The 16,154-nt window shown below is 35.9% G+C and overlaps 1 protein-coding gene across 1 annotated transcript in view; it reads right to left on the reverse strand.

Moving 5' to 3' along the window:
• Positions 1-16,154, reverse strand: part of ROBO2 (roundabout guidance receptor 2) — a 574,017-nt gene that overhangs the window by 10,165 nt on the left and 547,698 nt on the right. The window contains exons 23-24 of the mRNA XM_081818005.1: positions 15,065-15,270; positions 2,482-2,655 (exon numbers count right to left, since the gene is read on the reverse strand). Coding sequence (XP_081674131.1) covers positions 2,482-2,655; positions 15,065-15,270 — 380 coding nt within the window. The remainder of the gene's footprint in view (positions 1-2,481; positions 2,656-15,064; positions 15,271-16,154) is intronic.

Below are 16,154 nucleotides of genomic sequence, written 5' to 3' on the forward strand. Positions count from 1 at the left end.
AAATAAATAAAACACAGGAAAAAAAAAATAATGGTATCCCAATATTGGAGAAGCATACATCCTCACGTTACTACTTAGAGGAGAGCAACCTGACCTTTATAAATTACTGTGTCCATGAGAAACAAACTTGCTGTACTAAGCGACTGTTTGGTATAGCAGCTGCCAGTAATTAGCCTGATTAATTTACTCACCAAATATAATTCTAAAATGTATAAAGCAAAAGTTTTAGTATAAAAATGTCTATACACTAAGTGCTACTAAACAGCAGCCTTCCCTAAAAGAACAGTTTGATTTTACATACAAATATTATAAAATTAATACTGATGCATGGATTCATACCATATCAATCTATGGCACATACATTTACTATAAAATAACAACATCCTTAAAGATAATCTATAGAGTGCCATCCATAATAAATGTCCTCCTGTCATAACTAGAACATAGTTGAATCATAAACTTGGGAAGACAAGGGAGCCAAAATTTCCCTTGCAGTATCACTACTTCCAAAGTATATCTACAAACAACACATAATCCATAACCCCCTTTTGAAATGCTGGCAACTTTAAGAGTTAGGGACCTGTTTCTTGTTTAGAAAGATAAGTAATAAATTGATCATGCTTTAAAGTAGGAGGCAGCTTGCTTTAACCAGACTTTCTGAAAAACCTTGCAAGAAAAGTATTTTAGGAAGAAAAGGAGTGCTCTCCATTTTGTTGGTTTATATTTTTTATCTTCCACATATTCTGGAAATAATCTTCAAACATTTCAGAAAAAAAAATTTTTTTCTCTTTCCACAACATTGATAGCAGGAAAACTATAAAAAATTGTTAATTCTGAGTTTTATGACTACCATATCAATGGGGGTGGTCCTTTTTATCTAGAGGGAATAACATCAACACTACTGACTTTTTTAAGTGCTCAACTAATCTTCAGATCATCTGAGGCAGAAAGGCAGTGGTGAGAATTTTTGTTCACCACAGGATATTCGTTTATAAAGGAATCAAAATCTTGAGTGCACCCTCACCCTCAAATTCCACAGAAACACTTCCCAATGAAAACAAGGTAACAGGAAAGATAAGTAAACCTGAAAGCTTTTAGAACAAGTTATGGTTGACTTTTAAAGTTGGCCCTGAATTACAAAATGACAAACGAAAGCACAAAGATGGCAGCCAGATACAGACCCTTCCCCCCAAACCAATAAAGAGTAAGTACTTTCCCAACTAAGCCTCATTCTGTCCTATAATGGTAAGTCTAAGAGACTGAAATGAATGCTATGGACTCCGTCATAGCTTCTCAATGCTGACTGCACATTAGATTCATTCATGGAGCTTTAAAAATACCCATAATTGGTTTTCACCCAGAACAATTAAATCACAATCCCCAGGGTATAATTTAAGAGCTCCCTAGATGGTTCTAATGTGCGGCTTGGCTAAGTTCATCCTTTTGGTGTTTAGTAGAACCACCTCAGGATAAAGTTTGTGTGCCTGTAGGGGATAGCGCTGAGAAGGGGGAAGAAATTTACCTTTGGGTCGGGCATTATACTAGGCTATTGACATCAATCATCTTAAATATTCCTTAGAAGAAAACCTCAGGATAAATATTTGTATTCCTATTTTTAAATGTCTGAGAATTAAGTTGAACATGTGGGAAATAGATCCCACTTTATAGAGATGAACTAATCTTTAGTGAACAAGGACATCTCCAGGAATATTGTACTTCCTGAAACCAGCAAATACTCAAAGACTGAATGCTATACATAGATAAAAGAATTGAAATAGATCAGCAAACTATGGTCCATGGGCCAAATTCAGCCACTGCCTGTTTATCAATAAGGTTTTGGAAATCATTCACACTCAATTCATTTTTTTTTTTTTTTCGATAATACACTTGAACTACAATGGCAGTGTTGAGTATTTGTGACAGAGACTGTATGGCCAGGTAAAGCCAAAAATATTTACTATCTGGACTTTTACAGAAAAGTTTGCTGACCCATCGACCAGATGATCTGTAGTATGCTTTTAGCCCTGAAATTTATAAAACTAAAAAAATTGTTAAATTACAAAGCACTTCATGGTTTTTTCAAAAGTGAAATACCATCTAAGTTCTCTTAATCTGATGTCAGAAATGTCCCAAGTTTAAAACAGAAATGCACGGGAAGTGCATGTGCTACCTACGTTTTCTTTCCTAACCTCAAAGAGGAATGTTCATTAAAAAGCATTAATGGAAAATGCCAGAATGGCAGCAAGATCAACATTGAAAAGTGGTATGGCACACATTTCTTGGGGCTTGGTAATACAGAGATAATTCCAGATTGTTAGAAAAGAGGGTGTTTTATTTGAACAAGACCATATTGTTAGGTTTTCTGCCTTGTTATATAATGAGGCAATGCCTAATCTACCATAGCTACTTTAATCTAAGTTAATGATTTGCACAGAGCGCATCTCTTCAGTGAGGAGACAAGAGAGAAGGAAACAAACCTACCATCTGTCATTCCTTCCCTTCGATGAGGCAATGCTGGTTGTTGGTCCATTCGCCCTCCCTTGTGTTTTTTAGTGGGCCGAGGCCTCTGACTTTGACTCAGGGCTGCACTGGTATTACTGTCAGTAGAAAATGGGCTGGTTGGCCGAGGTCTTTGAGAGGAGGTAAAAGCTTTGCCTAAAAAGAAAACAAAGGGAATGGGGTATAGAGAAGGTCATAAGGCAGTGATTCTGCCTGTTTTGTATTTCTACTCTACTTAGCCTAACCTGTAAGCTTGCCTAGAGATGCCATTTGAAGATATCAAGTACTGGTGCATCTCCATAAAAAAAATATGCCTTGTTGCATTTATTTTACCCAATTTTTAGTAACCAACACACTGCCCACTGAAAAAATTCAAGCAAATGGATATAAAACAAATCCACCAACCCAAAACTTGATATTACTTGATTATATTTTTATTTAACCTTGACGATCTTAGTGATATTTTCATGGATATATGCAAATTCACGCTGCTTTTACTTCTTAAAATTAAAGAAGTTACTTCTGAACTGAATTATGTACTTCTTATTTGCTTAACCAAATTTTATCCATGGAATCTTACAAACTCACTTTGAGCACAGAAAAAGGTCCTGAAGTAATTGCATTTGACAAATCTACATGAAAGATCTGCTCAGAGACATATATTAAACTGACCTTACCAACCCATACAAATGCACGATGAATTTTACCTCTTTTACAGAAACTCAATAACATTAGTGTATAGTATAGGATAGATAGCAGGTTAAATTCACCTTGCATATCCAAAGTGCAATAGGTATTTTCTGATGACTATTATTGTATCTGAGCAGACTCCAAATTCTCATTGAAAAATGAAATTGTGTTATGTCCTTTTCTCGAGGTTTAGTACATACGCAGGGAAATTTATTTTGTGAAAAGGGTAGCTAATAAATGTTCAACATCTTGTGATTTTAATAGAATGTTTATTATGGTAAGGGAGGGTTATTTTATGTGCATGTATTTATTCTCTTGTGCATGCTTTCATTTCACACAAAATTATTGTATGTAGTTACATTTTCTTAAGTCAATGTGACATGATATTGCTTAATGCTTTATTAGCCATTAGCATACATGTAAGAAATGCACTTACGCCTTCTAATTTATTAGTTTCCTTGCACTTTCTTACTGCTGTGCTTAGAGCTATACCACAAAAAGCAAGAAAATTCAAATAACCGCTCTATTACAACATATTTTAGTTCGGATGCTATATGAAAAATAAACCTCTGCAATGCTTGGAAACATTTTTTTATACGCTTGAAGATTCCTAATGCGTACTCAAAAGAAATACTGATAGTATAATTCAAAGAAAACTTCCAAGACTCCTTTTTATCACCCGAGAGTTTAGTGAAGGGTCAAAATCATTTTTCTTCAGTTTACTAGTTTAATACTATTAAGATTTCAAAAATGCGTTAAAGGCTTCATTAGTTTGTTTTGTAAGGTAGCTCCATTTAGTTCATATATTAGAACCTTCTTATAAGTTCATTTAAGAAGTACAGTCATATAATAGCATGGATCATGCCAAAGTTATTTTGTTTCAGTCAAACAACAAACACAAATTACTGATCTATTATTAGAATGTATCTCACATTTCTTTTGGGGAAAAGAATCTGATACATGAAAAGTTATATAATTGGTACTCAATTGTTCTCAGAAACCCAAATTAGATATGGCAAGAGCAATACGCATGTAGTCATCATTTTATTCAAGTTGCAAATGCAGTGGGTGTATCTTTAATTAGCATCCTTTAAAACAGATAATAAATTATTGGGTTAAAATTTTAACAGCCAAACAATTAATAAGACCATCAGCCATTTGAACTGTTAGACTGACAGCCTTAGACCCATTCACCCCATGCTGAGAAAGCCTTCCCAGAAAATGCATTTGCAGAAAGAAATGGGGCAAAGGAAAGTAATGGCGATAAAAGTCGAATAATTTTAATCACTGAGCACACGATCGATTGTGTGAGAATTTTGCAACATGTGAGTTATTGAAAATTTAATGACAATCTCAGTTGCAGCTTGGTTGTAATATAAAAAGGAAGCATTTTCCATTTAATCAGCAGAGCCACGAAGGGAAAGGGAAAGAACGGATAGAAGGTGGTGAGTAGGAGCCTATTCTTGGCTCTGCAAAAGTAGCATCAGAAGAAAGTTCTGGTAATTGAGGATCGCAACGGTGGTCATGCATATCACAGAAAGCCCTGCAGTCAGACTTACTGAGGAGAAAGAACAGGAGAAAAATATTTCAGTGTCTAAAGGACAAGATTCTCTCATGCAAAGATGCAAAGAGTGTGGACTCAGGGTCTACCAACCTGTTCTTGTAAGGCTGGTTCCATGCAGCCTAAAACCAGCTTTATCTGCTGCTGCCACCAATGCGTGCGCAAAGCTGCCGCTGGCCAAAATGGAGCCATCGGAGGAGCTACCTACGCTAGATCTATGACTAGAAAAGTTACGATCCTCATCAGATGCAGAGCCCCATCCATTTACCATTGAACCTAAAAACAAATGTAGTTGTCTAGTGAGTGGTATATATTGGACAGCCCATCTCCTTGCACACACTCTACTAAGGAACAAGTAGGCTGCCTCAACTCCTCACTCCTCCTTGAGGCAAATCTGGTTTCATCCTGACTTCTGCAGCCACATGCAAGCATCCTCCATGGTTGAAACATTCCTAGTGCAGAAGAATGAATCTCCTTTAAAACCTGTACCTGTTTGCGACACATAAACAAAACATGTTTCGTATGGTTCCAGTCTGACATTGTTTAAATTATCACGTAATCATTTTCTGAAAGAGAATTGCTATGTATATTTTAAGCCCGACAATTCAGAGAAGAACACTTCTATTGAAATAAATCGTAGTGTATTTAAAGTAGACTTATCAAGGACTCCGATGAAGGAAGAGGGTGAACATATATTTTGAATTTAATGCAGACTCAAACGATGATTTCCATTCGACATACACTGGTATACACTGGAAGTGCTAGAATCATTTCAAGATTTTAAAATACAAATTGAAATAATCAGGAAATATAACAACAAACACTATAAACAAAAAAGGTATAAATAGTGTCAGAGCATATAGACTTAGAACAAAAGAAAAAATGTATCTTTTAAAATTTCTATTAATTTCAAAGCTCAGGATGCTTTCTTTGCTTTTTAATTGTTTTAAGAACTCCAGGTTTCTCTTTACGATGAGTCTTTGTTTTAGAAAATTAACCATTATGAAGGATATAACTGGCATTAATACGGATTTTTCTGCAAAATGCAATATGGCAATAGAAGAAAAGAACTGCACTTTCATGTGTCAAGAACTGCAAAATATGAAGATATTGAGAATAACTTGTATTTTTAATTTTTCAGCAAGTCATTTACAAGTTTAGATTTTTTTCTTAGACCAAGGCACACGGAAACCTTAATCTATTACTTAATACAATTAATATTACAATATTTATTAAGTTGTGTACCATTAATTTATGGCACAATAAAGTGCCAAGTGTCGCTTAGCCTAACTTTTTAAACAGAGAGCCAAAAAAATATTTATAAGAAGCTCATTTATGCTTTCTACATTAACCAATTACATATTCACAAAAAAGAGATTAAAATCAAGTGCCGTAGATTCTCCCCCCCACCCCTTTTCTCCAGTGTTTAAGAGACAACAGTATAGTTAGGAGTGTTGCTGTGATGCAGTATTTGTATTTTTAGTCCAGGTGCCAAGATACAATCACACGGGTTCATGCACTTTCAAGAGAGAGAAAACAGAAACCAGAGGGGTTAGAAGGACCTGAGAAGTTAAAAGGGTGTTAAGTGTAGCAGAGAAAGATAGAGTTTTGATTCTATTTGCCAAAAGCACAGAGATACACTTTTTACTTTCCAAACAAATTCCCCTGACACAGGCCACTGCAAGGAAGGCCAGATAACAGCAGCAACTGAGCCTCCTCTGATAGAACCATTTCTGAGTTAATAATCACAAGTCAAGCACCAACAGCCCAAAACGAAAGGAGAAATGATGCAATGGGCTTTGCAATATAATGTTACAGCAGATAAGAAAAAAATCAAAGTGATTCAGTCAGTGATCACCGGAGAATATGAAACCCTAGAACTGAGGATATTTTTGAAATTCGTGAGGGCTCCGTCCTGGTCTCTTCTATGCACCATTTTCTGTATTTCTAAAAGTCTGCAGAGCATCTGCAACTAAATCCGTGTCAGCTCTCTGAAACTCCCTCTCCAAACAAGCATCTCTTATTTCTCCATCTCCAATTTCATTCTTAGGCGCCTCCTGATTTCCTTCTGGTCCCTTCTATCTTCCTCATTGTCAGCTGAATTATTTTTCTCATTTATCATGTAATTTTGTTCCTCCATTCAAAACCTTACCCAGTTTGCTAATGCCACATCTAGATTCCAAGTTAAGACTTTGAGATCCTTCAGGATCTGGCCCCGCCTACCTTTCCAGCCCTCCACCCTCTTAACAGCCTGTGTATTCCCACTGCCTGACCTACATACATAGCATTACTTCTGGTTCCTTTGACACACCTCTGGATTGTCACTAACTCTATTGACCACCGCCAAACTTGAAAGTCCCAATCCATATCCCTTTTATCACCTTGGTTCCACCTCACCTTTAACCCTGTCTTAGGAGGAATCAATTTGTCTACTTCCTGTGTTTTTCAAATAGTATGCATATAGTAGCATATCTGGCCTCTACAAACTACAGTTCCTTGCATATAAATGGCTCTTCTTCTAGACAGTGGAACTCTGGAAATTAGGGACTCTTACTCATTTTCATATTTCTTCTATGGGGGCTTTGCCCAGGAAAAATTCAACAAACATCGAGCATATGGAATTAAATGTCTTCAGTGTTCTCATTATTTGCCATAAATCCTACATGTAATTCTATCTCATGTGCCATTTCCTAGCAATGAACTTATTTTATTTACAGAAAAAAATATACTCATAAGAACTTGTAGAAAATGTATTAAGTAAGGAATATAATGTCAGTCAACTCTTGTTGATAACTTGGACAATAGGAAAAGAAGTGAGTTATTACCCGAAAGGGAAAACTAAAAAATTAATTAATACACATATCTTAGCTATGCTTTGATATGCTTGAATATTGACATTTATCAATATCTTATTTAAAGTAAGATGATAATGTTATATGAAGTGGCGATTTGCTTTTTTTTCCTGCATTGTCCATCCACATTCAACCACCTATTTTAATGTACTTAGCCCATTTTTGTTTGTTTTAATTCTACTTTCTCCACTATAACCAGCCAAGAAATAACTGGATTTTCTTTCTTTCATTTTTTTTTCCTGTTCAAGTTGGCTTGCTGTGTGGTTTGAGCTTCAGGATTTATCATTTTGACAAATAGTCTCTGAACCTGAAAAAGTAGGAAAAGTCCTACACCACAGCAGTGTCACTAAAGAAATGGCACTCAGTGACATCTCTTAGCAGAGTTAGCTTGACTTTTTCAAAAACACCCTGTTCATCTCCTGCAGTAGTGAGTCCTTCATATGCAGATTTCAACCTACAAGTTTGCCAGTCCCTAAACACTTCAGCTACTTTGGTGCCTTTGCTCTGAGTTTATCTTGATTGTTAATGCTCCTTGTCATGCCCTCAGAAATCTCAGTTATTCATGAAATTTTCTTTGGTGCTTTCTTTTTCCTTTCCATGGGAAGAGAGAGTAGCATGGAAGACATGGCTTCAAGTAGGTTTTGGTCAATAAAGAAAGAACACCAGCTCTGTTTTCTTTGCTACTCTATGTAAGAGCTAAGAAACTAGATAGATGACTTCAAAGTTGAAGAGACACATGCCATACAGGTTTGGCCTTGGTGAGCAACAGGAAGCCTCATAACCCAAGCTAAAGAGGGGCAAGTGACCTCAGGTTAGTATAGTTGAGATCACCTTCAAAATGGAGGGCAAGAAGGAAACAAACAAAAAGAAGGCAATAAATTTTCTTTCCTCTTTGTCCCTCACTCTTTATCTTTGATAGCCCCTTGTCTCTATTTAAGTATGATCTATGGAATGGGTATATTTGTGGGGAGTATTTTAAAACAAAATTTGCAATACACCATGAAGAAAAAAATATATAACGTATATTAAATTTCTTCCATGTTGTATAATTATTACATTTATTTGGCAATCACTGATTTCACCTCTCTGTGGTTACCGTTCTTACTCTTTTTTTAGATTTAAGCATCAAGAATGATCTGAACATTTGGCTAAACCATCACAAAAAAAGAAGACAATGATAGGAAGGAAAGAAACACATTGATTCATGAATTAAAAAGTAAGCAAGTTTGGGGATAACTGGTTTTCTTTCATAAATGTAAATACAAACATAAACATTAAAATGAACACTCATTCACCAAGTGAATGAGTTCAGGTAGAGATTCTTTACAAATTATAAGCAATCCATACCATTTTGACATGTTATAGCCCCAAACATCATCAATACATATTTAAACATTTAATGAAAAATGAATTTATGTCACATAGCCAAATTTATTTGTGTTTACATTTTCAATCTTTGGAAATTTCTCAGGTTTAAAGTTGCTGAAAGGCCAAAAAATCTCAAATTTATTCAAGCTATTAAAGAACTGCATATAGCACATTAAGTTGTTGCTCAAATGTTACTGAGCAGTAAAATACTATGATAAAGTGGCATCTTGCTGTGTCTCTATTACATCTTCAGCACTAAAATTAATTTATGATCAGTCATCAATTCATTTACATGTCGCTTTATGCTAAATCCTTCCTTGCTGATAAATGCTTATCCTTAGATCCATTAAGCTAGAGTAGTCTGTGCTTTATAATATGACCCTGCTAATTGTTGCATTACCATTTTTATGAGATACAAAAACTGGTTGTCCCCCATTTTTTCAGCCAATATTTAATCCAGGAACTCTTCCTATTAAGTGCAATCAGTCTAAATATCTGTTAAATAAAATCTTCAGCTATAAATGTCTTTGGACAAATCAATCCAGATATTGACCTCTGCTTAAATGTAGAAAAACATGTCTAATCTTTAGAAATCCTTCTTTCACTCAAACATATTGAATATGCAACAATTCCACCTACATTCCTCAGAGGGAAAGAATGTGTAATATATAGGGAAAGCAAAATAAGTCATTACAAAATTTCTTCCTTGGGACATATGGCACCTGTTAACTTGTCCCACTCAGATAAAATTTGAATATATGATATTCCCCTTTTATCTGTTAAATTCTGAAGTATATGTTTAATTTCTTTTTAAATACATCACAGCTGTTGAAGTAGTCTAAGAAAGTGATTTAATTATTTGTAGCCTTATCTCTGAAATTCCCCTAATTCTAAAATATTTTCCTTGAGTGCAACAAAAGTAAGGCATCAGGTCACACTTTCTCGAGTGGCCAATTCTCTAAAAGCTGTGTGGTCGAGGAAGGTGGTGAGGCTGCCAGGTTTTACTGTTTTCAAAACGATCTGGTTGGGGAGTTCCAGTAAAAACCTCCAAGGACATAAAATACAGAAAATATAAAGCCACGATTTCCTTTCAGCCGTAGTATTTATGTGGGGTCCAGCAGTTAAGGAAACTTTTATTCGTTTAACTTCATGGCACTCACTCTCTGTTGTACTTTCTGTGATCAGTGGAGCAGTTAGAATCTTGGCGCAAGGTACAGGACATTTTCCTTTTGTCCTCTCTCACATTGCCTTCTGTTTCTTTTTTCCTGTGGTGGAGTCATTAAATTCAGGAAACTCTTACCCTGGACTCCCATCATGGAAGATATAGAAAGAAGTATTAACTCCTTTCCCTGTTCTGTTACCTCAAAATGGTGGATTTGGCATTAAGGAGGAAATATGGCAAGCATATTCCTGAAGACTGAAACAACTCTGGATGTTTACTTTCTAGCCCCAAACAGAGTGTGATGTGCTATAATCAAGATAGTTTTATACTTTATTATAACCAAATAGGTTAAAATTATAGTATAAATTAAATTATAAAGGAGATTTCCTGTAAAAAGTGCTGATACAGTTGATTTTTGTTAGCATGAGTCACTATAACTGAATATAGAACTAAATATAAGAAAATAAATAATAAAAGTTACATCTAAAAATTAAGATATTTTAAATCTTGATTAAATGTATAGGGGGTAAGGACTAATGTTTCCAGAGATAAAATTATATTTTGTATTTGTATGTATATATATACATATATTTATTTATTTATTCATATATGTACACACACACACACACACACATGCATACACACAGAAAGGAAGAGAGACAGAGAGATAGAGACAGAGACAGAGATCCATATGTTAAGTAATAGACCAGGAAATAATTTTCTTCTTAAATATGTTAAATTCAGAGATTAAAAAAAAAAAAAAAAAGTTAGGCATATCCAGAGAAAGGATCATGGTAATTTATCTTAAGAGTTAGAACAAATTTTGAAAATTCTTCTGCCACTTATCAGGTGGGTAACCTTAAAAATACTTTGAACCCCTCTATGGCCCAATTTCCTTATCTATAAAATGAGAATAAAAATAGGGTTGTGACAGGGACGCCTGTGTGGCTCAGTCATTAAGCGTTAGGCCTTCGGCTCAGGTCATGATCTCAGGGTCCTGGGATCGAGCCCCGCATCGGGCTCCCTGCTCAGCGGGAAGCCTGCTTCGCCCTCTCCCACTCCCCCTGCTTGTGTTTCCTGTCTCACTCTCTCTCTCTGTCGAATAAATAAATAAAATCTTTAAAAAAAATAGGGTTGTGACATTAATATATGTTAAATATATTAATTAATATATGTTAAAACTTTAGGACAAGGATCTGCAAACTTTTCTTTAAAGTGCCAGATACCCTATATTTGAGACTTTGCTGTCTCTTTTTTGTTTTTGTTTGTTTCATGTTTTCTTAGAATCCTTTAAAAATGTAAGAAACATTCTTAGCTCACAGAGCCACTACAGAAAAACAGGCCACTGCTTAGGAGAGTGTCTTGTATCTACTAAGGGCTATCTATATATATGCAAGCTAGTATTCTTGTTGTTGTTGTTGTTGTTGATAACATTATTATTATCACTATCATTATTATTATTATATCTAAAATCCTAGTCAACAGATTGGAAGGAATAGACATCTGATAAATGTTTGTTGTGGGGATAAATATAATATAGCAGGTTTGCAAATACATTTTCCATATTACTGAGTTTTGGAAACCAAATGTTGATTTCTCCCTAAAATCCATGTATTGAAGTCCTAATCCCTAATGTATAGGAGATGGGGCATTTGGGAGCTAATTAGGTTTAGATGAGGCCATGAATGTGGGTTCATCACGATGCGATCAGTGACCTTATAAAAAGAGCCCTGGGTGGCTCAGTCATTTAAGCATCTGCCCGTGGTTCAGGTCATGATCCCAGGGTTCTGGAATCGAGCCCCACTTGGGGCTCTCTGCTCATTGGGCAGCGTGCATCTCCCTTTCCCTCTGCTGATGCCCCTGCTTGTGCTCTCTGACTTTCTCACTCTGTCTCTGTCAAATAAATAAATAAAATCTTAAAAAAGAGAGAGAGAGACCAGAGAGCTTGCTGTCTCTCTCTGCCATATGAGAACACAGCACAAAGACGGCTGCCTGCTAGCTAGAAAGAGGAACTCACCAGGAACCAGATCTCAGGCACCTTGATCTTGGACTTCCCAGCCTCCAGAATGGTGAGAAATAAATGCTTGTTGTTTGAGCCACCCAGTCTACTGCCTTTTGTTATAGCCGCCCAACCAGGCTAAGACATGAGATTATGGGATATGGAACTACAGATACTTCCCTCTCTTCTTGCTTTTCCATTCATAAGCCATTATTTCAAAATTGAAGATGTGTCTACCACAAATTACTTCGTTGTTATGGAAATATTGGAAATTAATATAATTATTTCTTTATAAAGATGGGTTCTGCACCTTATTAGCTGCTGATACTACTTAATGCGGTTAAGGGTCGGAATGTAATATAACCAAGTAAAGTCCTGAATAATTGTATACACGGGCTTATTAATCCATCTCTGTGTTATCATTGGGCTATCATTCTAGTTGGCTTTAGAGTTTCAGGGATTGGAATAGAACTGTTTGTTCCATTTAATAAAAATGGTTATTAGTTTCATGAAAATGAAAATCTCTACCAGGTGATTTAAGTGAAAGTAATGCCTGATTTCCTCATACCACACATGAATTTAGAACCCTAAATAATTTACAGTAAGATCAGAATCCTCTCTGTGGGCACTTACCATCTTAAAAACATAAAAAGCCAATGGAAACAGTGTCTGTTTTATTGCCCACCTCATTTAGCACCATTAAACTAGCTTTAAGTGTCTGAAGAAAACATAAACACGTTAGAATAATATACATCAGTATGTTGATTTCCGTAACATTAGGTTTGTACATATATTCACCTCAGGGCCATCTCCATGTATGTGTACATGCCTGCATGTGCACACACACTGTAATACACTTACAATCCTATTTACACTCACACACATACACACACACACACCCCTGCATCCACTCACATGCAGATATAACCACAAACCCTACCTATACTCTCTCACACACACATCTATACAGTCACTCACACTTCCTACACACACACACTTTTTTGAGAAAACATATTTACTCTTATTTTAATTCATATTTACTTACATTATACTTATATCTTAGAAGACAAATTAAATCTTTGATCATACCTTCCCCACAAAGTTATTGCAGAGCCAAAAAAAATAGAAGAGGAAAGTAAAGAGTTTCCTCTTTGGCTACTTTTCGTAGAGTACAACTTCCTTCACTGAGAAGATGTATTATTCATAGGGTAGATTCATCACATAATACATACCTAAACACCCTGAGGTTTTTATACACGGCAGTAATTAAGCAGTGAATTCAAGGAGGAAAACAGATTGTTTTCTTAGCAATAAAAGCTTCATTTGGAATGAAGAGTATACTCACTACAAGGAGAAAGGCAGATTGGTTTTAACCACATTCATATTAAATACTCTAACATGTTTCTAACAGATGAGCATGGAAAAGTACGAAATGGCAGTCTCCTGATTTATAGATATATTTATCATCTCTGACATTATAATATTTAATAAAAGAACTACATAGGCTATAGCTGCCCTTTTTTATGTTATTATTGCGATTCTTCCTGCATTCCTAATGGAAAAGAGTTCAGTATCATTACTGAGATATGCAAAAATATGCAGAATTTTACCCTGAAGGAGATTATGCTTCAAATTCAGGCGAAGGGGCTTAACATAATAGTGTACTAGTAAGTTAGCTCTCTGCATTCAAAGATTTAAACTTTTGCTCTGCCACCTTCGGTTGGATCTGGATTTCACATCACAGCCGTATATCTGCAGTTCTTAAATCTTAATTAGCCTGGCGAGCAGACATGTCTACTGGATAAGACACAAAACGAAACAAAAAAAAAAGTGGACTCATGCATCACACACTGTGTTATTCAGGAAGGCATACAGAGGAAACATATAGGTCCTTATCCTTCTCCATCACTGCCATAAAGAAGTTTCCATCAGTGTTGGCTGAACTCTAATGCGTAGTGCAAAATCTGTGTAAGCTGGGAGCGCTGGAGTACAAATGAATTAAATGCGACTGTAATTGCCTCCAAGGATGAAGACGATATCATCAAGATAAATACAGAAATGGGTGATTTTCTGAGAAGACCCAATGCCAGGCAAAGGCGAGGTCTACATCTGTGGTAATTATGTCTTTATAGTCCTATAGGAGACATTTGTGTATGTGTGTCAAAGAAGGGATACCTACTGGAATAGAAAGATGCAATTTTTATGTTTCTCCATATTCACTGTGTACACATTAGGATTCACGTTTTTTCAACAAAATGGGATAAACTTAAATCCTTGGCAATAGGTTGCAGTCCTGGGATCATCCTAGGAGAGTAGCAACTGCAACCTTTCACATGGTGAGCAAAGGAGAGGACGCTGGAGGAGTAAACAGCAAAAATAACTATATTTCTTGGGAGAGGAGAAATTATTGAATCCAATGATATGAAATGTGTAAATGTATGGCTTATCTTGCTACACATTTTTTCCACTCCATAAATAATACCTTGTGCACCTTAGAGAGGCTTATTCTGAAGACTTGCTTATTTTCATCGGTGAATGATTTCACAGAGTGAAAATATCGAGAAGCGTTTTAAGATTGCATTCACTTTGTATGTTGCTCCTGATATACAAAATATATCATTTCTAAAAGTCAAGGTTTTTTATGTAATAGACTTGGTTCCCCAGTAGAGTGAACTCTTCATGAAAGCTGGATATAATTGAGTTTTCTTTCATGTCTTTAAAGCTTTTAAAAATTCATGAATTTTCTTATCATTTTTGCAGCAAAGCAAAAGTATTTCCAAATCCTTTCTGAATTTTGTGTTTAATATTAACATATTTAAAATGTTATAGAAATAGCTAGAGTGGAATAAATCTTACATAAGAAAGTATTTGATTTTTGATGCATTTTAATGTTATAAATAGGTCAGCTATTCCTATTAAATCAGTCCCGTTACCTGTCACAGAGCTGTCTAGATTGTCCATACTGGATCCAGGTGTCTGCTCTAGTGCTCTCAGGGGCCGGGGGATTTCTAAAGCTTCCTCCTCATCATCAGCATCATCATCTGGAACATCTGTTTCCAAATCGGAAATCAAGGCTCCGGACATGTAACCTAATGGTGGAACCGGGGGCTGTGGAGGTTGATTATTGCTTTGAATGTGCCTAGAATTCAAATGGGGGAAAAAGGGAATTCATTAACATCCTACAAAATTAGAATTAAACAGCATGTGATGACGACTCATTTTATCTTCTTGCTTTCTATTAACTAATTTTGGAGATTACAGTGCTTTCTTACATTTCAGCAGAGACAATGGGCTGTGTATACATGGCTAGTCAAAACAACAACAACAGTATAGACTATTACACTCTTCCATTGGTATTTATGGGATAATATATGGAGAAAAAATACAGACCCAGCATTGTTGTGTAAATAAATCATCCAAAGGAGAATATGAATATTTGCCACAAATAACTGCTTAAAGCAATTTTTTTGGTCCCAAAAGAATATAATAATTTTGTTCACAGTTTAATGTCAAAATTCTACGCAGCCTGTGTGGTCCATGTGACCTGCTGGCCCTTATGAAGAAAAAATGTCACAGGAAGTGTTAATACCAGTAACCCTTCTCCCAGCCAGGAGCACACTGCCTGCCCTACAAGGTTTTCTTCCAATACATCCCCCATGAATCAGGCTGAGTGGTTGTTTCAACTTCAACCCAGTTTAAAGTAGGAATGGCTCCTTTATGTTCTGGCTACTTATTTGTGCCTCTGTTTTACCCCCCAAAGTCTCAAACAGCTCAAATGTAGAAAAGATTCATCTTAGCACTCTCTGTGTTTGGAACATGAGGTGTGCTAAACACACCCATTGCAATGAGTGTGTAACTTTGATCTCGACCTTGTGAAGTAGCCAGAATTTGTATTATCACCTTTGTCTTAGAATCTATTAAAGTTCCAACTTAAGTGACTTGTTTCAAATGGCATGGCTAGCAAAATGGATGGCTGGACACCGGGGTTCAGTCGATTCACTCTGTGACTACTTAAGAGTTTCT

This window comes from Leptonychotes weddellii, chromosome 1 (assembly GCF_054177405.1).
Source record: "Leptonychotes weddellii isolate Sample4059 chromosome 1, ASM5417740v2, whole genome shotgun sequence".
Taxonomy (NCBI): Eukaryota; Metazoa; Chordata; class Mammalia; order Carnivora; family Phocidae; genus Leptonychotes; species Leptonychotes weddellii.